General features: G+C 42.1%; 1 protein-coding gene across 1 annotated transcript in view; it reads left to right on the top strand.

Moving 5' to 3' along the window:
* Positions 1-27,367, top strand: part of ZNF608 (zinc finger protein 608) — a 78,702-nt gene that overhangs the window by 42,087 nt on the left and 9,248 nt on the right. Inside the window, exon 4 of the mRNA XM_026046582.1 lies at positions 27,251-27,338. Within this exon, the coding sequence (XP_025902367.1) occupies positions 27,251-27,338 (88 nt within the window). The remainder of the gene's footprint in view (positions 1-27,250; positions 27,339-27,367) is intronic.

The raw sequence follows: 27,367 nt of genomic DNA, 5'->3' as shown, positions 1-27,367 counted from the left end.
AAGTTATCCGTTTTGCAAACAAGCATATGGGGGCAGGGAGGTTGCATAGGAAAGAAAGGCAGATAATTGGAAACATTGGCTTGGAGCTATTTGAACATGCAGCCGAGCTTGCTCAAGCAGTGAGGTTATGARCACTGAAGGAACTGCTTTCAGAGAAGCAACAGTTTTGAGTATTTGCTACTCAAAAGCAAAATCACAATAGCCGCAGATTGCTTAGAAGTGAGACCATTCCGGTGAAAATACTTGCAACATGTGGTGTTCAGGTTTGTAGATAGCGAGGGGGAGGAGGGATGCCTGTTAATGAAGGAAGTGTGTATGCGTGCAAGTCGTTTCTTACTGAATAAATACCCTGGGAGGAAGGAATGAAAACACAGTTGAAATGCTGTCTCTAAGTGGTGTGACCCAAGGATTAAACCACTTCTTTAAAGATGCTCTCACAGTCATTCCATGACAAACTTGTGTACAATTTAACTGGTTAAGACAGGCTGTAATCTGCTAGTTTCTTATGCTCCTAAATATGGCTTACATTGTACAGTGTAGTGAACAAAGGGATGCAGATTTTCAATGATAGATTAATAGCAGCTTAATAAGAAGTTGGAGGGATGGTTTTCTGGGCAGCAAAATCTGCTTTTGGTGTTGGTACTTACAAGCCTCAACAGAACCAACGTCTGGCTTAATGTCTAGCTTTTCATACTTTAGAAGTGATGGGAACTTACATTTCTTCACCTCGAGGCCATATTCATAATTCATTGCGATCATAACTGATGTGGTAGTAACTAGCTACTGATCTGGAAGGATGGATGACAAGGGACAATCCCAAAAGCCCAAAGAAAACCTCAGTTTAAAAATTTTTGAACACTGATGGCTTCTTTGACCTTTGGGATGACTAAAAGATTGCAGGTTATGTTTTTCTCTAAAATAGAAAGTGTAAAGGTAGAGGCTGAGGGTGAAAATGAAAAATATAAAGAAGGAAAAGCTCAAGGGAAATAGCTTTCTTGGTTTAGACTGAAAAACTAGGTCTAGTTTTATTAAAGCTAGTGATGAACCCCAGTCGAGGTTCATGAAGTCTCAAACTCCATCAGATTTATGGCAAAAAATAGCATGTGAGGGGGAAAAGGCCCTATTTAAAAACAATCTGGTTTAATTCTGTGTAATTTTAAATAGAAATGTTTATATTTATGTCAACATTAACATTCGTGTTTGTTAATTTTTCTTAAGTTTATTGAAATGCAAACTTAGAGAATTTTTAAATTGATACAGTTAYAGGAATAGAGGGTTATAGAATTCATTTTTAAAACAGAATCGGTTATCCTTGCCAAAGTTTTAATTGGAAAAATCAAAAAAGCCTCCTTTTCCTCATCCATTGAGGTTACAGATTTTTTTTTTTTTCCTAGATGTTGGTTACTTGTTAAATGGCCTTTTATTTGGGAAGGTTTCTTTGGCTTTACTTGATGTTTTACTGTATTTAGAGGATTTTATTTTTGTTGGAGGGAGAGAGGACTGTTTCTATATAGCCATAAGACCTAGCTCAGGCGATTTGATTTTCTCTCAACCAAGAACATAAAGATCTCCTTTAATAAAGTAGAACTGAAATTAAATGACGATAGATGGCGATTCAGTTGCAGTCCTTAGCATTGAAATAAGTGTGGAGAAACAGTTGCAAGCAGTTGTTGTCCCAGAGAAATCAGGTGCCTTTTTTTTTCTCTCCAGTCACTTTAAAACTTCCTTTAAGTAGGTTGAAGCAATTAATTATGTTTTACTACTTGTTTACTTTTCCCTGCAGTGATTGAACCTAAACTTCCTAACCTTCTATTCATAAAGATTCTGCTTTTGTGGATCTTTAAAGCCTGGGGCTGTGTGACTCCCTCTAATTGGGAGATTTCAGAAGTAGAAAGAAGAGTCTCAGGTTTCACTGAAGGAGCTGTTGTCCTTAGGCAAGGGGTAAACCGATGTCAGTTTTAGAAGAGTATCACTTCTAATGTGTGCTGGGAATTAAAAAAGAATCTTTTCAGATTACTCTTTGCAATCTTGCTAAAAATCTTGAAAATTGTGGCTGTAAACTCTGGAATTTCTGAGGCAATTTTTCAGTGATTGACTGTTTGCTTCCTGGGGCCTTTCACTCAAACCCTGGCAGCAAAGCCAGTACAAGTTGCTTGTGCTCTGCCTCAAAGCCAGGTTCAGCCAGAAGGACCTCTGTCTGTCAGGAGCCTTGGCTCAGCTTCACAGCAAGAACCATCTCTAGCTACAGGAGTTAAAAGCAACAGAAAAAAAGAAGACAAAGAAGGAATGAATCTGGGGATTGGAACAATTGCCAGTTAGAGACCTCTGTTTAGAGATGATACAACCTGAAGTAGGGTTGATGGTGGCTCCTAATACTTATCATTTTGGAAGATCAGATTATTGTTGGGTGGGTTGTAAAATAYAGAATGACATTTTATCATCATCCATATGCACTTGAAAAAGTTGTTCATTTTTTTCCATTGCTGTATAAAGGGAAAGAAAACATCTTGTTTGGTAGTCTTGTAAAAACTATGAGTTTACTATCTGTAAGCATATCAGAGGGCCTGAGTGGCCATGTGCTTCAGCCTCTGCATAGTAGCTTTGTGGCTTGATCACTTACGTGCAGTGACTGTCTGGGCACTGTTTTCTCACCAGCTGAGAGCTGGTTAAGGAGGAAGTGAAACCTGTCCCTTTTGAGGCACAGTGACACCGTGTTTTGTTTCTAGTTAAGCTGGCTAGCTGGAGTCAGTCAGAAACAGAGCTAGCTGGGAGCAGGTTCAAAGCCAGCCCTGGTGCGGAACGCAGCAGAGATGCCCTCGCAAGAGGCCCGAGACGCCCGCGCCACTTCCACCCTCTGCTCTGGGAACAGCCTCAAGACCCGAGGTCCTCACCTGGCAGCAGGCACTTTCTGCCTGCGCAGCCCTTGATCAGATTTTATTTCACAAGCTGTGGTGTCTTACTCAGGAGTTTTCTCCTAGGTCCTCTGTGTGTACCGAAAGCTGCTGGGGCTGTTGAATTGCCCTTTCTTGCAGCTGTGCAGTTGTGCAGCCCTCACTCTTGCGCGTTGTGGGAGGACCTTCCCTTCTAACCGCTTCATAGGCACAAAGCTGTGCAGCACACAGCTTAGTCATCTATTTCGTGACAACTCCAGAGTTTTTTTCCACCTCCAGAATTGACAGGTATTTTCTACCTCAGGTAAAGATTAGGTGTGGTGCAGCGACTGGATTTACCCGCTGCTGAAGGTGCGTTTCTGTGAAACAAGAACCCACCAGCAAAATTGGTTTCTTTATTCTTACCTTCATTCTTCTTAAGGAAGTAGCATGTTAGATTGGTTAAGAAGAAAACAAGGGGATTGAGGGTGGCCACTGTGCTTGGTTTTGCTCTCAAGATTGGAGGAGGTGATTGGGTTGCAAATTGTTCTGTTAATCTAGACAAGAAAGTGACAGGAAGTAAGTAGAGAAAACATTTTTGTACCCCTCCAAGGTTATCTTGGAGGAGCATAATCAGTAACATGATTATGCAAAACAACCTCCATTTGGATAGCCAGTTTGATTCAGGCAAAGCTGCTAATTTGTTTTCAGCTTCAAGGAGATTTAGAGTCTTTGGATCCTTGGCAGCAACACACAATACAATTGTTTCCCTTCTCCTTAATCTTCAGTCTCATTGTATTGGCTTAGCGCAGCCAGGAGAGGCTGGAACGCTTGCTGAATTAGTGTCCCGGAGAGCTGCTTTGGAGGGGCTGGGGGAAGTTGCTCAGGGCTCTGCTGCGTCTCCCAGAAGCTCTGAGCTCTCAACAGGCTTTTTGTGATCAGGTCGAAGTGCAGACAGGAAAAGAAATTGGTGGGTATGAAAAGTGGGTGACAGAATTAATGCTCTTACTCTGGCTCCGTTTCTCTGTTATTAGGGGTTCTCTGTAAATAACAGCTTTGCTTTCATCTATTTTCTGTCTCTCCTTCCATAAAACTACTTTTATAGCTCTACAATTTTTAAATACTTGAGAAAAAAAAAAAGACCACTATACCAGGAGATTTGTTTGCATTCCTATTATTCCCTTATTCACAGTTTGGCAGTGTTTACAGAAAGCAACCATTTACATTTTTGGACTCTGTGCCATTAACATACCACTGGTTATTATCCTAGGCCGAGTCACCAAAAACGCAGCCTGCAGAAAAGGGATATAGCATATCATTGGGCAATTAAATTACTTAGTCAGTGCAGTGGTTAAGCTTAGGTCAGCTTTGAAGGGTAAGTTTCATTGCTGGGATACATTCTTGGCTATGAATGAATGCATGAATAATCTTTCTTTGAACCTTAAGATGCACAATAGACACAATAACTCTGGAGTTGAACTTTGCAGGCAGAGTGGGCTGATTTATAGGCAGCTGTTGAAAGTGCTTCTAGTCAAATTATTTTTTAATTTGTGGAGTAGAAACCTGTACTATATTAATTACCATGTACCACCACAGTGGTAGACAGACAAAAGCTGTGCAAGTCTTTACTACAGGGTTTTAATCTACAGATTAAAAGAAAAAGTAATGATTTTGACATGGTACGTTGCCATCAGCTGAGGATCGCTTGTCAGGGCTGCAGCAGACAAATAGCTGAAGGCGCCACCGACCTCGGCCGCTCGTCTGTGGAGGCTGCCTGTGGGACACAGGACGGTGCCCTGTGCTCCTCAGGGGCAGCACGTCTGCAGGCTGGCTCCAGCTTCAGCTCCAGCCCACGTTATGGACGAGCTGAGCCAAGACCTGGCACCGTGAGTCGCTCCAGGGGCAGCATGCCCGGAGGAGGTAGCGGCAGGTGGGTGGGCAGGGTGGCATCAGCCACTGCATTGAGGGCTGTCCCAGCTCCTCCGCTGGAGCTCCTGGACAGGCCTGGTTCTTCATTGGGAGGGGAAAGGAGCTCTTCTTTCCATCCTTCTTGTCCCTGTTCTGGAGTGCTGGGGAGTTTCTTGCTCATCATCAGGCGCAATTCATGTCCTGTTGTGGAACTGGCTTTTCAGGAGTCCTCCCAAGGACAAGTCGTAGAAGAAGCAATTTGCTTTTATTTTCTGATAGTTAACAGCTGAGCAGATGGGAGAGCAGACCTGGAGTGCTTTGGCTGGCTGACTGCCACCGTTGTATGGATTTTGATTTGTATGGCTATGTAACAGTTTTATTTTTTTCCCTTTTTGGAGATGTATGCCTGTAAGTCTTGGGAAATTAATGGCTGGTTTCCTGTGACACGTGCGCTTGTAAAACAGCGGCTGTAGCAAAGTGCTGTGCAGGCCCTGCACTGTGTCTGCTAGGACGAGTGGCAGCAGTAAGCGCCGTGGGCTCTCAAAAGCTGCCACCGTTTCCAAAGGCGTCCTTCCTCCTCAGCCTTCCGGAGCAAGGTTAAAAAAGGAGGCAGCGGTTGGAACCGTGTTTCAGCTCAGTTTTATTGTTTGGCTCAAAAGCAATGGTGCTCTTAGTCCGGACACAAATGAGGCTTTATAATGCCGTTTGACCTTGCATTGTTTGGACTTTGAAATCAAACAAGACATCTTAGATTGTCAAAATCCATATGAACGACTAACCGTGATGTGGAACTTGGAGGGCTGTAGTTTAATGTTGCCCAAGGAGAAAGGGGGAAAAACACAACTTCCGTTTGTCCCTTGTGCGTCTCCCTGTTGCTCCCTTCCTTCTCCCTGCCTCTTCACACCAGAGCAAACTGCAAGAAAAGAGTTACTTAAGCATTTAATAACCATGGTATTGATGATGACATGGCCACTAATTACACACCAAGAGAGCTACATTTAACAGCAAAAAAATGCTGGGGACCTAAGTGCCTGACTGACAGCTTGGGTTGTAGTTCTTTTTTTTTGTAGCTTTTTCCCTGGAAATTTAAAGAACTCTGATTCTCACTGTTCAGCATTTGAATCCTGGAGATCAAAAGGCCTCTCCTTCAAAGAGTTTTGTGTTGATATTTAAATGGTAATTGGTTCTATCCTCGGTTTGACTATGAGCATTTTAACTTTAGCATGTTTGCAATTTTGATTATTCTGTTGGGTGTCCCTAATGGAAGAGGTGATTTGGGGAATGGCAAGGATCCAAATTGCAAAATTGGAAGCCAGTTACTTGTGGCAAGAGTTGATAACTTTGGGGAAGGTGCATGTGCTTGGTGAGCACTGTCTTCCATATTAAGCCACTTGGCTGTTCTAATAATCTGGCTCTTCTTTACTACAGACTTATGTTTCCATATAGCCTGGACTGTGAAGTAAGCATAACTTAGAGACTTGTTAAATTATTTGTTGTAACATTTTTGGCTCAATACAGTGCTCTGTAGAGAGAAAAGCCTTGGCCACAGAGCTGGGATCTCCAGGGAGCCAGAGCCTTTAAATAGTAGTAGTTGGTGAATGCTTTCTACTGTAATCCTCAATACTTCATGCCATAGAAAAAGCTACGGTTCCATGGTGTTTTTAGAAGACAGAGCAGGCATTTTCTTGTAGTGCCCATTCACTCCTTGCTGAGTTGAACTTCTGCTCCTCTCTCCTGCAAGGTCCATTACCTTCAGCTGCCTGTGTGATAAATAAAAGCTGCTATGCTGGTTGTTCAGGAAAGGCTGAGGTGGTTTTGCCTACAGACGTATCACTAGCATTAAAGCCAGCACACTGATCTGGAAGAGCTTTGCAGAGCAAGTTGAGATGCAATCGCACGTCCTGCGTTTGGCGGCTTGGTCTTCTTCATACTGAAAATCAAAAGAGAGCAAACAAAAGCCCCTCAGGTGTGGCTACTGCAAAAATGGCTAACCTCTATTGAGGATGAAAATATGTATGTGCTAAACATTGAAAAAAAACCTCTCAGGTCTAGCTCAGACAGACCAGCACAGGAATGTTTCAGTTCTCCAGAGGCAAAAATTCAGCCTGTGCAGGGGAAAGGAGCATCTGAGGACTCTGTGAAGGGTTGCTCCTGGTTGCTGCTGCAGCACCAATAACAGCCCTGAGATCCTCTGATGTCTCCTGATTATCCTAATGAGGCATCTTCCCATTCATATATTCCTTTCCTGCTGGCTTTAGACCACCCAACAGCACAGCTAACCTGCAGCCTATTCTTTCCTGCAGCCGCTCTTTTCCCCTCCCCCAGACGTCGAGCGCATGTCTGTTCGCATTTTTGCTTTCTGTTCACGGAGGTATCCAGCTGGGAAAATACAGTGTGTACAATACTCACTGCCTTCAACTGACATTTCTCATAAATTGCAACAGAAACACTGCTATCAGCAGCTTAATAGCAGGTAGATTTTAGCTCTACATATCAAGTCTCAGCAGGATGCAGAAACTATGGTTACCAAATTTCCAAAGAGAAAAGGCTGGGAGAGAAAGTTTTTGTATAAAAATAACTGGGGGGGGGGAGGGGGGAAAGGGGCATTTAAAATGGATTAATTGAAAGCCACATTTTGGGGGGGAAAATAAAAGGCATCTAAGGGCTGATTCAGTGGCTTTGGCACTTGCTTTTTGCTGAACTATTATTTTAGAAGACCTCACAAGAGGTTTCTGTTTGAAGCAGTGCAAAAAAAGCAGTGCAATAGCCTTTCCGCCTCAGGCCTTAAAAATAACTCCCTACAAACCACCAAACCCATTCCTTGAAAAACTTTGTGAAAAAAATGAGTGTTAGCTGCCACTCTAATATAAGGTGTTTATGACAGAAAGTCTGGGTCAGCCACAATGCATTTATGTTGGAAATAGTTTGGTGGAAGGAAAGTAGTAAAGTGCATTATGTACCTAACCACAGGATTAAATGGGTGTCTGTTTTGTCCTGAGCTCTCTTTAGATTCAAATCTTGTCTGAAGAAGCTCAAAGACAACATAGGTTAGAAAGGACACTATAGTATTGAAATACTCAGTGTGAAATTGCGTTGTCTGTGTTTTACCAATCTCTTTTGCACAGGGCCTGCCATTGAATAACACAGGGAAAATCAATTAATTGATTTTGTTTAGTTTTGATTTGTATTAAGCTAGATAAGAGTTACCTCTCTTGGCCGTGTTATGTCACAAGTTGGACTGGTATTCATCACAGTGCCAGAGAGGACAAGACATCATGGTCTAGAATCAGGGCAAGAAAGACAAGGTAGATGCCCAAAAAAAGCATTTCCGACAGCAAGGGTATTGGGGCTGTGCAGGAGGTTGCCTGGGAACTGGGAGGGCCTGACGGCAGGGAAAGGCTGGGCCAACATTTATCAAGAGGGACATGGTTGCAGCTTCAGAAGCTGGGGCCATAGTCTGGGCAGCAACTTGAGGTCCCTTCCCGCCCTAGGTTTCAGTACGCTTAAACAAAAGAAAATTGTTTTTTGTTTTGTTTTCACTCGTCATACCAGACTTTATAGGAAAGCAAGACATGCTGTGTAACCTTTAAGGTTTTTTCTTAGACTTTAGTCAGAGAACATTTTGAGAAATATTTAAAAGCAGCAGTAAAAAAAAAAGGTAATTATGTTGCCTAAACAAGAGCTATATATGAGTTATATTAGGCACCTATTAATCAAAGGACCCATGAGAACTGAATATGAAACAGAACAACTCCCCATATGAGCAGCCTAGTAATGAAGGGAGTAACTGTTGAATTCATACAGCTGTGGTAAAAGGACCATATATCTGTGCTTGGCTTAAAGCTTAATTTTTCACAGTGAAAAAGCTTGCAGTAGCTAGCCTATAGATGTCTGCTAAATTTGCAGGAGGCTTCTCCAGGAACCCACCCTTTTCCATAATACAACCTTTTAAAGCTGTCATAGAGGAATGGGGGAAGGCAATGCTATAAACATATAACAGCATATTGAGATTCAAGAAATGTGCCATTGATGCTGAGTGAGTTGCATAAATAATGCTAATCTTCCCTCTGTGAGGACAGCTTGGGTTTCAGTTTGAAGAGTAAATAAGATATACTGCTGCTTTCCTTTAATTTGTCAAACTATTTCCAATGCAATATTTTTATTAGCATGTATTTGTTTCTTTTGAGAGGTATTGGTTGTACGTCAAGTTTTGCTTGGAGGGAAGAACAAATTCTCTTTGAGGTCTCAAAAATCGAGCAAGGTATATTTTATCTATGGTTTATGTAAAGCACTTGGTAGTCAGTATAAAAAAAGTTTCACTCTTAGCCCTTCCATTCTTCTCATTCTTTTCCCATTATCAAGAATAGTCTTTTGGATTTTCTGAATTCTCTGTTATTTTCCTTATGAATGACTGCTTGTGATAGAGAAAAAGAGTAATGGTGAGCATAACCAAAGATAACAGTTATATAACCAAAGATAAGAGGAATATATTCCATAGGCAAATCTTGACACCGACATCCTTCTTTGCCTCATAGAAAACCAAAAGTGTCGTGAAATCACTAGTCTTTTTTTTCATCTTCATGTCTTTGTTGGGCAGCAATCATTTTTATATAGCTACAGAACTAATTGAGGCTTTTTTAATTGCTTTTTTTTTTTTCTTTTTAAGAAAGAAGAACTTTACTCATGACCAAGAAGAGAAAATTATACACTTTTCTAAAAATATTTATTGTGGGTATTTATTCATCTTCCATTGAGAAGTCCTTGAAGAAAATTTTTCCTCAGTTAATCTGACTTTTTTTTCTGACTCAGTTATCTGACTTTTGCTTGTTCCTCTACATTATCTAGACAAGATAAACAAAATAGTATAATCTGAAAAGTAAGTGTATGGCAGATTTCCTTTGATGCAGATTCATTGTTTGGGATTACAGCAGTTATCCATAATATCTGAAATCCAGAGTTATTTGGAAGGTTCTGTATACAGTGCCTTTGCTTTCAGAAGCATAGCCCAAGATTGACCTAAATCTCTTTGGAAGCATACTGTGCTGGCTTTTAGGGCCCTAAATTTGTCCAGTGAGGTGTCTTAATCACCACTAAATAATGTCTTCCATTCAGAGAATGAAGGTTTTTTTTGTAAGTTTGTTAGCATTTAGCAGCTTCTAGAACTATCCTTGAGAACAGTAATTTCCTTCGCTATTGCAAAGGGCTGAATGCCTCTTTTTGAGATCCTTTTGCAATAATTTGAAAGACTCTGTGAAATCACCCAGCCGACAGTTATATCCTTGCTTTGAAAATCACTCCTATTAGTTATACAGGTAGGAGAGAGGTATTCCTCATTCTTCTCACTGGATTCTGTCAGTTTCTGGCTTGCCTCTCATCATCCTTCATTCCATGAATGTCTGTAGACAAGAGGACTCTTTTTAGGGCAGTTTCCCTGAGTGGATATATTTAAGCCCTCTCAAAGACAAAATGCTATGCTGGGTTCAGCTCTGTAAAGCAGTGGATGTTGACCAGCGAAACTTAAAAGTATTTGAGACAAACTAAGTGGCTGCCATTCTGGATGGAAGGATGTCTAGACTTTCTTTAAGGCTGTATACTGAGAGCCTTTAAGGCTATATGCTAATAGTATTACCTTCAGTCTTTCAGTTTAAGGAAGTTTTGTCTCCGTATTCCAGCTTTTCAAGCTTATCTACTTCTGGAGATTAGTTTCTGTAATTAGACATTTAAATTACTGTGAATGGTATCTTCCACAGTGTAAGGACAAGGAATGGTTGCTGGATGCATCATCGTTTAAGGAAAAACATATTGTTTCAAGAGTGCTTTACTTTAAGTACCTTCTCAGAGTGAACAAAATGTCTATGTATAGACTCTATACATAACCCTATATATAACTGAAATCAGGTTTCGGTGTTAGTTCTCAGATATCTCTAAATGTCATTCACTGAGCTGTTTTATGAAGACAGAGGACAAAAGGCTGTTTTGGATAAGAGAAGCAAAAAGTAAAAATGAGTTTGCAGATTGGAGAAAGCTTCAGCTTGTCAGTTTTTGGCAAGACTTTATCAGAAAAAGGAACTTTTGTTCAAGAGTTATTTTTTCATAGCGTCACTTCAGTTTCCACACTCATCTGACCCTTCTCACAAACAAGTAGTGATAAAGGCAGCAACCTTTTACCCGCTTGCAGATCCTCTGAGTGGAGTGTAGTGGTGGCTTCTCCCTTCTCCCATGTCCCCAGGCTTTGGCTTCCTTGGGATCAAGCTTGCTTCCCCGAGCACCTTCACCGATTAGCTCTCTATATGCTTATCACCTAGAGACTTCTTGCTAAGAGACGTCATTTCTGATGGTTGTGCATACTGCGCTGGACTCACAAGAAGATAATGGTTATCCCAAAAGATGCTGTCTGGGCCTGTAACGTGGCGAAGTTGCCTCCAAAATTCTTTTTCATGGGCACTAATGAGAAGCCTGGCTTATTCTCTTTAGAGACTGTATCTGTTCTAGGTGGTTTCGGAGCCTCAGTAAGAGGAATATATCACTCTTGGTGGTTAGATCTGTACCTTTCCAACTTCATTCATATTTCAATAGCATGATGCCTCCCTTTCCAAGCTGTTTTCATTTTAATATTTCTTGCTCAAAATGCCTTTTGTAATAGCTATTCCAGCAGAATAAGAGAAGTCTTCCAATAAGAAACATGTTTTCTGTACATAAGATATCCTTTTATTTATTTATTTATTCATTCATTTTCTTTGTCCTTCTATAATCATTGCAGCTGAACACAGATCTTCTGTTAAATTCCCAGAACCGGCAAAGAAAGTCTCCATATTTTTGTGTCCCCTGTCCATTATGCTATGTGCATGGTCTGAATTTCTTGTACTATTTGCTGCCTCTGCCAGAGTAGGAACCCTGACAGAGGCACTAAACCAGTTTAATCTCATGACCTAAAACAACGTGGCCGAAGGGCCATCTGTAGGAGCCGTACTCACGGTGAAGCTGAAATGGTGCTGCAGCCTTGGCTGCTTTCTGGGTGAGCAGAAGCCAGTGCCAAGGAACCGTGAAAGGAGCCAACTATCACTCCTTTCACACCTCCCCAGAGTGCTACTGACTCCTTGTCAGGGCATCTGGTGTTGCTGCATTTGCCTGTTCAGAGAAGTGGCCCATTAGCAGAAGCCTGTGGGAGAAGACGTGCGAAGCTCTGCCCTTTTCCCCGTGGATCACTTTTCTTCTCTCAGCTTCGGAAACCTTCAGCTTTTCCAGGTGAAATGTCCCAGGTCTGTGCGATTCTACTGCGCTCCCTCTGAGCCTTCTTTAATTCACTGGTGGTTATTGCACAGAGAGGATGTGGAGAGGTGGGGAGGGAGGAGAAAAAGACAAAATTTTATTTACTAGTGGCTTCTGTGATTTAAAATGGTCATCTTTTCATCTCCTGCCCTGAAGCACGTTTTAGGCAGATGGATGGGTTAGCAAAAACTCCACAAGAACCAAGGGTGAGGGAGAAGTCTTCCCAGGTGCTTGGCTTCTAGCTTTCAAGAGAGCAAATAGCCCCCAGTAGCCCCGTGGTCTCCAGCCACGTAGTCTGGCCATGGAAATGGYTTCGGCACAGCACAGCTGCAATTGCGCACGTAGGAACCGAGCCAGCTTGCTGCGCCTGGCGTTGGGTCCGTCAGAGCGGTGTTTGCTGGAGGACGTTGGCCGTGTGAGGTACAGAGGTGCTTCTGCACAGGGCAGTGACAGCATCGGTTCACTGTCGTTTGCTGCCCTCTGAACAGGAGCCCTTCTGACAAAGGTCATCATGTAAGGAGTGGGCTGCAGTTTCATATTAGGAGAGAGGCCACAAATTAATGCATCRGGTATTTGCAGAGAGGGAATGAATCCTTCCCAGAAGTCTTGTTTTCTGTTACACATCACCAGCTTTCTGCAGGTGGTCAAAGAGAACATAAATGGAAGTAAAATGTGCAGAGAAGAGTTACGCTTAACTTGGCTAAATACTCTGCTCCTATGCTTACAGAGATAGAGTTGCAGATAGTATATTTGATTTTCCCTTCTGGCTCCCATTCATGGGTTGCAAGAGTTTGAATTGTCTGATCTTTTTACCCTTTTTTGGTACCATAAGTAACTAGGAGTAGGGGTTACGCTAGCATCATCTGGTGATAGTTCAGACATACTGTTTATTTTTTTCTTCCAGCTAGATTATATAACCCAACACAATTTACACTGTAGTGGTGATGGAGTTTGCAAATATAGTCAAGGCAAAGATGAGAAATTAAGATGTTCCTTGCTGAACATTAGGGTAATCGGTGGGCAAGGAGTGTGCAGGAGAATCGGCCTTGCTGGGCTTTTGCTGTCCAGAAGGTCCTCTGCAGTGCATGGCCGAACGGCCCAAAAAAGCCGCAGAGGAAGAGGAGAAAACCTTGACATGACTGCATGTGACAAGGAAGTGAAGCAAACCACACAGCATGTACTACAAAGTTTTTATTGCTTCATAAATTTTATTGAGATAGAAATTAACTGTTTTCCTCTGTGTTTAAAACAGAGTCAATTTGTGTTTATTGACACAGGGAAAGCTCGTCTGCGCTCAAGGAGAGATCTGTTCTCTGTCGGACAGGGCTGTGCTTCAGAGATATTTTTAATGCTGGCGTGCACGAGCATGACATACCRTGCACAGGAATCTGCGGTTTGGGCTTTCTTAATTTAACAGCAGCAGCTTTTCCACCTGATGGGCTTTGCACTCAACGGTGAAGCATTGAGAAGGGAGCATCACATTATAGGAAAGGCTTGGYGTGATGTGGCAAGCATGCCAAAGTCAGGAAACATTTCTGTGTGCTTCCCAGAACTCCTTGGTGCTGCATGCACTGCTCTGTGCTGATGCTGTTGAACAGTGTTTTCATGCCCATTTACAGGGGATGTAAGCACATTTATGTTATATTGTGGCAAAAGCTTTCAGGAGCACCTTACATTTAAGCTGGATTATTCATTAGGAATTTTAAGCTGGCTTAAAACATATGGAACAGACAGTTTTATTTGTGTGCTTTGGTCCTTATTTTATAAAATAGGACAAGTCCTTATTTTAAATGAAAGCTTAATGAGCTGCAAGTGGCTGAAAAATGAGAACATATAAGCAGAGAGAAATGTCACCCGGGTTTTTCTCTGTTTTTTTTTTTTTTTTTTTTTCCACAATAGCAGTTGTATAAGATGGGATTTGCATCCCTGAGCAATAAGTTAAATACGTCCAGATCTCCTTGAAATCAGTTTCTGGCACTGGCAGAGGCAGGCTGAGAAGCGCGGCCCTGGGCTTTATGTCCCGCAGGTGAAAGGCATCGCTCCGCGTGTCCTCGCGCACCGTGTGCGGCACCGGCAGCGCGGGCCCGGCGCCACCAGCGGGAGCAGCCTCCTGTCCACACGACCTCACTGCGCAAAAACCCTGGTTTCTTTATTGCCTGTATCTGTTACATCTGTAGAATTTAAGGCAATGACAAATTTTTCTTCTGGGCTCAGCACCTCTCTACCATCAGGCTCTTGGTGAAGAGATTTGTTGGATGTARCTGTTAAATAATTAAAGAACAAGGAGCTGTGGGTGAGGCTGACTGCCTGGAGCAGCCGTGGGTAGGTGGGTTGCAAGATGAACACACTGAGCTGAGCCTACATTAGTGGGAAGACAAATGCACCTCAGCGGCCCCTGGTTTTGTTCAACAAGAATGGCTGATTTTGGAAAGCTCAGCAAAATTGCCACTCTTTTTCTAAGTCAGGTATCACTCACCTTGCAGAGCACCCATGAAAAACAGGTTAGGTTAAATATTGCAGCATTACTACTCAGCYTTGTAACCTGACAAGAATAGCGTGCCATATTGATTTTCTGATTTTATTTCCCTTAAAAAAAACCTCTCGAGGTGGATGCAGTACCTCTGAGTGATAGCTAATTGGACGCGCGGTAAGCAGGAATCCTCTTCTGACCGCGACTCAAGTGCAGTTCAGGGTGAGGCAGAGAAGGTTCCTTTTCCGTGCTGCTTTACCATTTTTTTCTCGGCCACCTCTTGTGCTGTTCATTCTCCACTTGACCTCACTAAAATCAAAGAAGATTGATTTTAGCCTGTAGGGACARGAAATGTGATATTGCATGCATGGATTGTTATTTCTGAGGAAGGAAATAAGGGAATATTCGTAAGGGGAAAAACTTGGTTTATTAAGTGCTCTGTGACTGTTTCATCCTCAGGAACTACATAAATAAACTGAAAAACCTGCTCAATTTTAATTTCTGTTATTCTACTCCAGAAGTGCTTCTTAGTGCTTCTCTTTTTGCTCTATTTATTCAASTGTCTATCTAAATAACTGTGAAACTTCATCTTTCTCACAATCTGAAAATGTATTATTTGATGGGCTACAAATTATGAGTTCTTTTTATTCTTCAGGGCATAAATATGGAAAGCTGAAAGCCAGCGAGGGAGAGAAATCCGTCATTTGAAACAGGCTTTTAGTCTGCACTTGATCTCCTCTGGTTTTGTATGAAAAGCCATGTTGGACTGAGTGACAGCTGAAAGGGCAAGCTGCTGTATCAGGGGATTTAGCAGAAGGAAACTGCTGTTTTCTCAAGCAGTGCCTCTGCAGAAAGCTTGCTGAATCTTACCCGTTCCAGCCCAGTGGGGAAGGCAGGACTGTGTGGGTGAAACATTTTAGCTGGAAATGCCCTTTCCTATCTGAGTCCTGATACTTAAGTTGAAGAAAGTAGATAAATATTCATGTACTGCTATCAGGGGCTGTTCTATAATTTAAAATGAGCTAATCCTTTCCTAAAGGCTGAAGATTTTAAGGCAGAATCGTCTAAAGCTACAGCAAAGAGAATGGCTTTTTTCTTTTCTCTCTTCCTTCTGTTTTATCAGTATCCGGGGAAATTGATTTCTGGACTTACTGCAGTGGGTTTTTGCTACTTGATCAAGAGTCCCACCAAAGAGAGTTTTTACTCTTCTTTCACTTCCTTTCCAGTTATTTGTTCCAGTTTTGGGAAGTGGGAAATGGAGATAGTTGTCTTGGTCAACTCTGAAGTTTGGCCATGCTAAGTAGTGGTGAAATTCTTGTCCCCAAAACAAGGCATGTGTGCATGTGGCAGCAGCACTTTAAGATGCTGCAAATGACTTGTTGATGGTAGTGGGATGTAACCGTGCAGCTAGAGTGACATATAGTTGTTTAAAAACTATTCTCATAGCTAAGAGTTAATATTGTATTGGGTCAGTGCACTTCCATATCATATATGTTCATGTTTTGTTTAAATGATCTTGAGGCCTCATAGAAAAAAGACTGGGAGAAATAATGAAATCATGAATCAGGTCTGAAAGTGTTTTTCTGTTTTGAGCACAACATGATAATTGAACTTGAAATATTGCAGAATGGATAAAGAAAAGCCTATCTGCTTSTCCACATTTATCATAGCATGTTTCCACCAAGGGTGTTTTTAATCACAGTCTGTTTTGATTACTATTTTTCTGATACACTAATGCATTATGGAAAAATATCAATATTTTTCTGATGGTTCTGTGTAAGCAAATGCTTGCAGTTTCTGCTGTGCATTGCAGGAAGTCTTTTTTGGTATCGTAAAGATCATGAGATGATGAGATCATAAAGAACATGTCAGTTACACCTTCCTCTCCTAGGAGTGGGTGTCTTAGGGCTGGCACCAGGCCCATAGTGGTAAATTTGCTAATTTAATAGGGAATATGTCGCTTTGGGGCAGAGCTTTGGGGCCGCTGGTCTGCAGATTCCAGTCAATAAARGGGAGATGCTCGTAACGACCCCACTTTCTTGCTGAGGCCTCACAGCTGCTTCAACTTCCTCAGAGCAGGGAGACAGATCGTGGAGACAGTACCGGGAGCCACAGAGTTTGGCTTGGATAGAGCAGGAAGAGGCTGTGGAAGACCTCTACCACAGCCCTTGGCCGATCAGCTCTCACAGCCACAAATCCAGCTGACAATTTACATGCACGCCTCGGGGTAGGTTCTGGAGCAAAGCAAGTTTAYCTGTATCTGAGCAAAGAAAAAATTAAGTCAGGGCAGAAAGTCCAACCTCTGTTTGTTTTTAGCAGCACGGGAAAATCATTTGATGTGTTGAAATACGCTTCCGTCATCTCGTTAGTTGTACCTTGATAAGGCAGGACATGCCTATATTGGTCTCTTGAGGGAAGTTTCATTGTCGAAATAAAGGCAGAGATTTTTAACCTCTGATTAGGTTTGACTTTAGGTTTCCTAACCTAGAGATCTGTAGTCCTAAATTTCAAGATGGCACGAAAATATAGGATTTTATTTAATTTATATGCAACATTGACCTGCTCTTAATATCTGAAGAGTTTTGTGGCTTAACCTGKGAAGGTCAGAGGTGGATCAGCTCTAATGCACAAAAAAGGCATGTAAAGCTGTAGCAGCAGTACAGATCACAGCAGGTCAGGGGAAACTTGCCTCTCTTTTGCTACTAAATGTTGAAATTGGGACATGCTGCACAAAGGAGGCTTGCAGACAAACAGTCCAGCCGAAGAAGAGAAGCCTGTGGCCAGGGGCGCTTGAGCCCTCATGGGAAATCAGCTTGCCGCTAACTTCCTTCCGAGTTGCATCGGCGTTGATGACCGGCTGGGAAGGATGACTGGTTAACTAGGCATTTTACTAGTTTTGCACACTTGGGAGGTAATTTAGAAGTGAGGAAGGAGGGGGGGAAAAAAAGGAGAAAAATAGCCACATTGTACTGAGTTCAATGTGACAYCTCTTGAAGCTGCTCAGTTGATAAGAATCGAATGTTCGTGTGGTCTTGGCGAAATGACTCCTGTGCTGCAGGAGATGCTAACAAAGGCCCTTTTACCCTTCTTGTGCTCCAGGAGAACGTTATTAGTCATCCTTCATTAGCCTTGCTCACAAAATGGAGCTGGTGTCCTAAATGTCTTCATGGAACACTTGCAACTGTTCTGGGCACCTTTTTGCCCTGCTAAAAGGACAAGAATTTTGTAATGGGAAGCACACCACTGTCTCTTATTTTTGAGAAAACTTAACCTGTAAGACAAAAACTGTAAARTATATGTGGCATTTAACAACCTTTATTCTTTTAGGGCATTTTTAAGAGTTTGGCAATATGTAATGCATGTTTTGTGGTATTGAAATCTAGAACGTACAGTTTCAGGCTAAGGATTTGTTATTCATCTGTTAAGTGTATCAACCAAAGACTTTACACTACTGCAAATCCTAAGCTGAGGCACTTACCTTAAGAATAGTACTGGAAGGAGGGCCTCATATTTGTAAGGTTTTGATCTKCTTTTCCTAGACAGATGTAAAAGTGGAATGGTGGGCCTTACCAGACTGCTTTCACCTCATACATCTTAGGTGACTGGGAAGGAATGAGAGGCAGAAGGGACAGAGCTCCTCATTTGCTTGCAGGACTCTGCAGTGCATCACATTAAGCTATTCACAAATTTTAGCTGTACACGTGTTACTGGTGCATTTCATAGTGGGGTCTTAAGATCTCCACGGGCATAAAGGACATTGTCCTGCAAGCATCACTAAATAAATAGATAGATAGATAGATAGATAGATAGGTAGATAGATAGGTAGATAGATAGATAATCTCATTTTAGCAGTGATAAATTCTGAGAGAGTTGTACAAAACAAATCCCAAATGTTTTTCCCTCGCTCTCTCTTAGACGCATCTGCCTCAGGTGTTTGCTCGGTTTTCCCAGACTGAGAACGATGAAGTCTTCATGTGATAAATGGAGCTAAATGCAGACACATATTAATGCAGTTCAGGAGACTGCAGTTGTTTTCAGCCACTGCTTGTGATTGCTGTTTTATATTCCAGTGAGTGGAATAAGGGAGAAGTTATCATGTCTAGTAACTGTAGTTGGCCTTTGCAAAGAATGGCTTGTTAGGAGGCTTTATGATTTACCGAGGCCACAGCTGGCTGCCAGCAGAGCTATAGGAATGTGTTCTCTCGGAATGTGTTCTCTCTTGGGCCTGGTAGCTCGAGATGAAAAGGATCCAAAGCTGGCACAAAAGCAAATAAATGCTTTGACTTTAAATAAAGCATCATAATTTATAAGAGGCTCTACTTCTCAGTCCCAGTGAGGTACATGGATCAGCTGCAGCTTTTTGAGGTTGAGCAGAATTGTCTGCCAGGCTGTACTGCCTTCTGATATCTGCAGCCTACAGATTGGAGAGCATTTTCATGGTTTTGGCTTGGGATTTTTTCTTTATCCATGCTTCTTTCTTTTCCACAAATCCCACCTCTTCTCTCTCCAGGGCCTTTATGTTGCATTAACTGCTGTRCTGTTGAATGAAGAATTGTGCCACTGTTTGCACCTGGTAACTCTTTAGAGTGATGCAGAGCAGGGGGGGCTAATTGCCAAAGACACTTCAGAGGTTATAGGTTTTGTTTGTTTGTTTGTTTTTGTTTGTTTTGTCATATGTTATTTATTTCTCCCTCACCCCATGAATTGTTCAGAAAGTAGTAGAATTCAGAGCAGAGAAGCATACTTYTGGGGACATGTGCTAATGGTGAGTTTAAAAAGAGAAATAAAAAAGTGTGAGACRCTTCAGGGTTTTTTTAGATAGGTAGATAAATATACACATATATAATTATATATATCAGCTTCCCTATTTCTGCAGCTGTTTCTCAACAGACGGCTGATGAAAACAGTGCTTCTGTGGTCTGACGTCTAAGATGAAGAATAGGAAGGAGGCAGATAATTATTAAAAGAGCATCTGAATATTTGTCGGGGGAGAAAAAATAGTTTGGCTTTCCCTTTTTGGTCTTACTTCTCATATTTAAACAGCAGTGTTTTCCCCAACGCCACAGCTTTGTTTTGCTTTTCTATTTACTGACTTTGCAGGGCAAAAGAGTTTGGGAGAGAAATAACTTGCTGAAGAGATCCTGTAATTAATATAAACTGCAGGAAGCAAGTGTGACAGATGAGTTGAAAAGCCCTATGTTCTGTTGCTTATCTCAAGTGACATATGGTCCTAGGAGTACAAGCAAAGGCACTGGCTTGTGGGTTGTTATTTTTTTTCCTTCCTTCCCTCTGGTAGAAGGCTGAGAGGGGCCAGTTGTTCTACAAAGCAGTGGCGTAGGGGCTGAAATAACACTCCTTGAGGAGTGAGTGGGAAATTGAGGGGATTACAGAAGAGCATTTCCTCATCTGAACTTGAGACTCTGTGCCATTTTTTTCTTAGTGTCAGGCTGTGTGAATCGCAGTTGTGATTCCTGAAGTCCATGAGAAAAAAAACTTGCAGAAACAAACTATTTCTGAAGCACACATGTTAAATGATTTTCAGCTAACATTTCTCATGCTGGCCAAAATAGAGCAAGACTGCAGTTTTATTCTCAGGCTTCAGTAAAACAGCGAAGTGGTTCAGTTGCTCTGGCCAAAGAAAAGGTACGGTTTGTATAAAAATAAATCTTTAGTTGTACTCTGGAGGTCAAAAACCTATGGTTAGTTTATAATAATATTAATTGCACTTTTTCCTGTAAACACTACAAACATGTGGTGTAACAGCAATTTATACCCAGTTTTTCCTAGTTCTGCCAAGAGCTAATCATTTTGATATAAATCTGACAGGAGAAAACTATTTTGGTCACTGTGGCTTCATAGTTTTGGAAATCACCATACTAAGTAGCTCATATTTTAGTAGAACTATTCAGTTGCGGATAAACCTACAAGCCATTTGGGACCCGATCTGGTGTATTTTCTCGAGTTATTTCCCAGTTTTCAGTAAGTCTTTTATTGCTCTTTTAATGAGTATAGAATTTAGACTTGTATTTAATTAAGGACATTTGGATTTCCCTCATTTTTTTTTTCGTCTCCAGCTTTCTCTTTGCGTTTAGGTTTTGCTTATTGCCTATTTGTTAGGCACACTGTCTTTAAGAGAAACATGCACTGAAAATATTGTTGTGGTGCTATTGCTATAACTGGTAAGGGACGTTAGCCCTTGATTAGATGCTGCCCCATCCCTGGAACTACAGTCTTCAGCACATGGGACATGGCTTTGTCCAGAGGTATTACCATTTCATATCACCCCGGCAACAAGCCTTCCTAACATTTATTTTGTACCAAAGCTGGAGGAGGATAATGTTCCTAGGGAGGCAAGGGGAAGAAAAGAAACCAGAGCTTCTTTTAGCTGACCAGTCAACTGAATATTGACCAACTGTCTTCACAAGAAAGATATAGATGGTGGTGAATAAGCTTGAGTCTAGTTTTCCAAGAAGCTCAACGATTTTCCCAAATCGATACAGCTCATCAGGCTTCAGAACAAAGGCTGCGGGGGACATGACAGTGATAGAAGTGGCTGTGTGCTCTTTTGTGTACTAAAGCACATGGGCCCGTGGGGAAACAAGCCTTCTTTGGTTACTTCAGTGCTTGTTCTTCTGTATGCTCTGGGATAGATTTGGATTTAAATTATTGTTATTATTGKTATTATTGKTATTATTGGTATTATTGGTATTATTATTATTGTTATTATTATGAAGTGGGATGAAAAGGTGCTGTCCTTGATGGCCTGACTCAGTGGCCTCGAGAGGCTCTCCTCCTCYTCCTCTTCTTTCTCCCCCTCCTCCTCCTTCTCCTCTCCATGTATTTGCTGCTGCCTCGCTGTATGTCAACGGGGGTTTGCCATGCAAGGCCAGGCAAAAAACAATATTTTGTTAATCTCTCATCTAAGGTGTAGCACGTATCTCCCAAGTGAAGGTGGTGGGGGTTGCTACTTTAAATATCCTGAGCTGATGATTTCCCCATTAAAGTGGAAAGAAAGGGCATGACATTTGGGTAGAGCACCCTTCAAATTTAGCATGGTATTATTCAAAACCCACTGGAAATCTCACAGATACAAATCAAACTTGTTTAGCCGTTGAGGAGGCTATAATTTATGTGGCTCAAGTAATGCCAACCTGCTTTAGCCACCAGCAGGGCAACATTATCTAAACTAGCAGTTTTTAGCCTTTCAGCCCTCTAACCTTTAAGCTTACTCTGCTTTCATAAAGTAGTAAATTAACACACCACATGGTTTATGACTGCAGCAGCAGTATTTCATTATACTTCTTTTCCTTAATGCTGCCCAATCTTCTCAGCTTCACTGCTGTACAGTATTTGTCCAGATAAAGTGCAATGTCCAGGATGACTAATTGCAGATCTGTGCTCCAGATGGTTTGATTACAGGATGTGGTTAAAGCGGCTCTGCAAACATCCAGCTCAGCAGTAGGGTGCTTAAAAAGGGGGGGAAAAAAAAAAAAAAAAAAAAAAAAACCCTCAGTCCTGAGTTTTCTGGCTGCCTGACTGTCATTACACCCCCAGCCTGGCTGCTCTGGGTGTCTGCTCTGTGTGCACCTGCTGGAGAGGCAGTTAAGTTCTTGTGCCGTGTCAGGCACAGCGTATGATTGAGGTAGTAAACAAACTGTGTGCCTGCCAGATCAGTATTCAGCAGAGAAGGCTTGACTTTATATGTGCAATGTGCATTGTTAATTTTAGATTGCCTCCTTGATGGAAGTAATCAGGAAAAAGGGGGGCATTTGTGTTGTATGCCCGAATGGACGGGAAATGGATCTGGGTTTGATGAGGATCTGGTGGATGATGGGAGGSAAGCGAGTTGCTGCATTTTCTACAAAAGCAATGGCAATAAAAAAGAGAGCTTGAGACGATCTTGAAGTTCCAGGTTTTCACCTTGCTGCTTTTGGCACCTGAAATGTTTTAGTTGCAGTTAGAGTACAATGTCAAGTAGGTGTGTGGGGGATTAAGAAGTTGACAGTGGCATTTGCAGCATTAGGTGTGTTTCATGCGTGACGGTGATGTACTCGCAGATGAAGCATGCACCATGATTTGGCTATGCCAAGTACATCAGGATTGTTCATACTTAGCAAGGTTAACACAAAATTGAATTTGGCTTGTAAATGAATTTGTGGATTCACTTACTTTATGAGCATCTGATTTTGCTCTGTTTTTTTGTGAAGTGATAATAATGATGCCTTGTCAATATTGAGAATTGCAGCTCAACGTTGAAGACCTGCTGCACAGGTCCACAGCAGTATTGCGGCAAGAACTTCCAATATTTTTTTTTAATAATAATCTAGTAATAATAGTAAAAATGACTGCAAAGCACAGTATAATTTGGTAGGTCTTGCTTTGGCATCAGCAGAAGTTCTCTAAAATAATTCTCAACATTAGTAAAGGCAGGAGGCAGAACTGTTATACAAATAGGAATTTTGAGCAAATGAAACTGCACTGATGTTTAAACAGTAGTTTTGATAACTGAAAAGCAAACGAACAATTTCTTCAATTGGAAGATCATCTGGATAATCTTCCACAAATGAGTTACACATGTATCCAGAAAGCCAGTGTACAGATCTGCTTTTGCCAAAATGTTGCATTTTTTTCTGGACTGGATTCTCTATTAAGGAAAAAGCTCTCTCTGTCTCATTACAAAAATGAACCCACACCGACTCACCCTCTTGAGTAACTGGTCTTTTGAGTTGCCTGGGAAAATAATCAACTTTTAACTAAAGAGGAATTTTGTAGTGTTTGCTCTGATCTGACACCAAAGCGGCTATGCTGTAAACATTAAGTCAGGCTTTCCAGCCTAATTAATTGAGTAATGTCTACTTATATTGGACTTTGAAGGTGTTTATTTTCCAAAGCCAGCTTTTTTTTCAGGAAAGAGGTCCTGTGTTGAAGCTATTAATGTGATAATTTGATTCCTAAACACATGATCTCATTTTCAAGGTTTTGAATACAAAGCATRCAAAAATCTTGGCTTTATTTTATTTTATTAAATTTAGTTTATTGCTGTGAAGAAGGAGGAGTCATGAAAGCAGAAAAACTTCGTGTCTTTTATTGTGTCATGTGATCCTATGGTCCCTTTAGCCTTGGATGAAAGAACATCTGCAGGAGGGGGTCTTGTTAGGTGTGAGTAGATCCCTATCAGCTTGAGGTTGCTGCTCAAAGTGGCATCTCTTCCTTACTTCAAGGTGATTCATGTGCACTGTGTCCTGGGATGATGCTAAAGATGCCTTGTGTCTAGTTGCCTAGATGCAACTATTCTTGCATCTTTTTTTTTTTTGCCATAAGTTGAGCTTTCTACCTTGTAGCTCTGAATGTGATGAGTAAAGGAAGAAGCTCATAAAGGAACATCCATTGTGAAAGACCAAGCACCCAAGTACAAGCTCTTCCCTTTCACTGCCAACAACAGGCTGACAAAATGCACCTAGGTGTTAAGAGAAGTAACAGTACTGGATATTGGGTAGCATGCAGTGTACACCTTCCCCTATGTTAAGGCTTTTATATATGATCCTGTCTTGGATACTAACAGATCTGGGGAGAAAAAGTCCTGACTAGTCTAAGTGGCTGAATTGTAAAGCTTCTAACTAACATGACACCATTTTCCTATACTGGATTGTGTATGACGGTGCTTGACCATACGCTTACTGGTTGCTCTATTTGCTCCTCAGTACTAAGAGTAGCATATAGAGCAACCAACTATGGGTGGAGACTTTTGAAACACTGAAAAGATGTCTTATTCTTGGCTTCTTTAATTTAGGATTTAGACAGGTTTCCTGAATTGCAGTCTAGAGTCCATATGCCCTTAGGTATCCTCTATTACAAACATACATGTTTTTTCTCCCATTYTGCAGTAGTGGTTATTTTGAATAGTTTGGCCTCCAGGTTTTTTTTTGTCTTTCATTTTGTTTTGCTTTCATGTGAAAATGCATTTCAGTATTGRGGTGGTATGAAACCTTTGGCTTCCTCCAGCTCTTCCCCCAGTTTCCCTCCTGTTGAGACAAAACAAAATAAATGATTACTACAGATCACGTAGGCTAATGAGTAGAACCCCGCTCTCATTACAGAGATTTCTTACACCTTGGTGCGACCTCCATGTGGTAGTGGTAAGCAATGACACACATGGGAGGGCCGCCAACAGGCTGGCCAAGGGCTGGCGGGTCTGTGGCTCCCTGCACCCTGTGCTCACAGGGGCTCCCTGCTTCTCGGCGTGTTCCGAGGGCTGCTGCAGGGTTCCTCACATACTGCTTCCTGGAAAGAAATCTCAGGAGAGAGCCCTGTTTCAAGGCAGACTGCCATGAGCTTTGTGCCAAGGACAAATATGTTAGATCAGAGAAATGTGTAGCAGGACATCCTGCTTGGGTGCAACAGGGATAGTCCTTTCTCTTCTCTAGCTGCATCTCTCTGCTCTCCTTTTGCATTTTCCAGTGCTTTGGTCTAATTACAGTCTTGGGTTCCCTAAGATCCTGTCTCCCATGTTCTTTTGACCCATTTCTACGATAGGTTTGGTAAATTAAATGAGCTCCTTTCACAGCTTGTTCTGTGAAATCATACCTGTGGCTGAGTGATATGCTGTTCATTAGGGAAAGGAAATTTATTCCTTGCCACAGTTACTCTAACACAGCGTGAGGATTAATCTTCCCTCCTACTTGCGTATGGAGGCCTCAGCTAAGGCCAGCAGAATTAATATGATGCTAAATGCAACTGACTTTAAGGGAGGAGCTTGTTCRTGTTTGCTTTGAAGTATTGACTTTCTCACACTGGAAGGTCATTTGAATGTCTTCTGAGAATTACTGAAATATTTATTGATTTCAGCTACTTTTTATTATACCTCTTCTTCCCGCTTTCTGTTTTGCCTTCTGTTAACAGGTAACCAGGCTGCTTGTGGTTTTGCTACAGAAACTGATGAATACAGTGCATAGAAAGAGGCAGAAATGTTGAGGGAGGGTTATTTGGGAATGCAACAACTGCATTTAAAAATTAAAGATGGAGTAGTTATTGGGAAAGGGAGAGCAGCGCAGAAAGGTGATCCCTTGCCGGAGGCTGGGAGCCCCCCCTTGCTCTGCAGAGCAGGAGGTCGTGGTGAAGCGGGGCAGGGTGAGCTGTGCGACATGGCAGGCTCCAGGCTCGGAGAATACCCATCACTTTGCACCCTGCTCCCTCTGCCTCCACAGGGGCTGGTGTTGTTGGAGAGGGCCGGGTTTGGCCCTGACTGGAGGGCGATTTTGGCTTGTATCCCTTAGACCGKGTGAGCTGCCCACCCCCCGTGATGTGTGAAGCTGAACCGTTGTCTCATCGCAACGACAGCTTAAAACTGTACAGGGAATAATTTTCAAAATCTGCTGTTGAGAATTTTCAAGGAAATCCCTTCCTCCCATGTACCGCGGCTAACAGCACTTCAAATATTTCCGCACTGTTAAAAAGCCCCCAAGGAAGCAAGCTGCCGGTTCCATGTTTGCATTACCTTGGTGCAGCGCAGAGAGAGAGCTTCAGTGCAGAGATTAAAAATCACGGCGGAACCAGCAGGGCGGGTGCTGATGGAGACGCCCTGGCACCGTGCCAGTATTATATTCCTTGTTGCAGGTGGAAAAGCTGGAGCTAGGACTTGGGGAGCGGAGAAGGGGAAGCCTTGATGCTGCCATTTGTTACCTCTCAGAGACATTTTGCAACCAACATCTTCTTTGGTCTAAGTGGGGAGATACATCCTTTCGGTGCCTCTTCCCAAGAGCTCAAGAACAATATCCTGGTGTCTGTGCCTGATAGCTAATGAATTAAGGGAGCAACTACATTGTCTAGACCATGGACATGGTGATAAATTATTTCGGTGAACTTGAATTTGAGAGAAGCCTGAAAACGCTTGGCTGACCCTTAAGCCCTCTTCCCGTTTTAATTTTATTTAGGACATTGTTACCATGTATRCATTTTACACAGATGGTTTGAATAGAGCGATAAGCCTGCCTTAGGTGGGCGGATGTATTTACATTTTAACAGAAATCTTAACTCAAAAAGCAATTAAATGACACAATGCATTTTTTAAAGCAGCCTTCTTTCTAAATATTTGTATTTTGATTCCTCTCAGCTTTACTGTAAGCCTGCAGTTCCTTATTTAATTCCTCCCTTTCCCCAGCGGAGAAGGCAGATAACACAAATTGCCATCTCTCTGTGCTGAGCAAGCCTTACATTGCCTTCATGTGCATGTGTTCCTGGGTGTTTAGATATATGCAATTTCAAATAAATAGAAGCATCATTATCATATTGTTTAAAGCAAAGCAAATTCCTCTCTGTCACCTACTGATTTAAACACTGTAGCTGGTGCTCAGTTTATGCTGGCTGGCTGCCAAGCGAAAGCAATTATGTGCAATAATAGCAAAATTAAGAGGTGAGTGTTGCCGTTTTACAGCAGGACATGGCAAAAACCATTTCCTTCTGTCAGCTGTATCTTGATGGCGCAGTCACAGGCGGGCTCCCGCACACACGTTTGCACATACAACCGTTCCTTCTTGCTCCCTCTCCTTCCTGTGGGTTTCAGCTTGAGGTCACCGAAACCAGAAAAGAGGAAGAGGACCGACCACAGCTTTTGAAAGCGAATGAGAATAAAGCTCTCGCTTTGTGTATTGGGGAAAAAAAAAAAAAGAAAAGAAAAAAACACTCCTCTAGTTATTGTTCTGGCTGCGATAATACTTTGTTTTTCTCCGACCGGCAGGTGTTCTGGTGGTGAATGTTACATGGAGGAACAAGACCTACGTGGGAACGCTGCTGGACTGCACAAAGCACGACTGGGCCCCTCCCAGGTAGGCGAGTGCTCTGCGCTCTCCCTCCC

Source organism: Nothoprocta perdicaria, unplaced genomic scaffold (assembly GCF_003342845.1).
Source record: "Nothoprocta perdicaria isolate Ctin4 unplaced genomic scaffold, notPer1 scaffold_45, whole genome shotgun sequence".
Lineage (NCBI taxonomy): Eukaryota > Metazoa > Chordata > Aves > Tinamiformes > Tinamidae > Nothoprocta > Nothoprocta perdicaria.
Note: the sequence above shows the minus strand (reverse complement) of the source record. Positions and strands in the feature narration are given on the sequence as shown.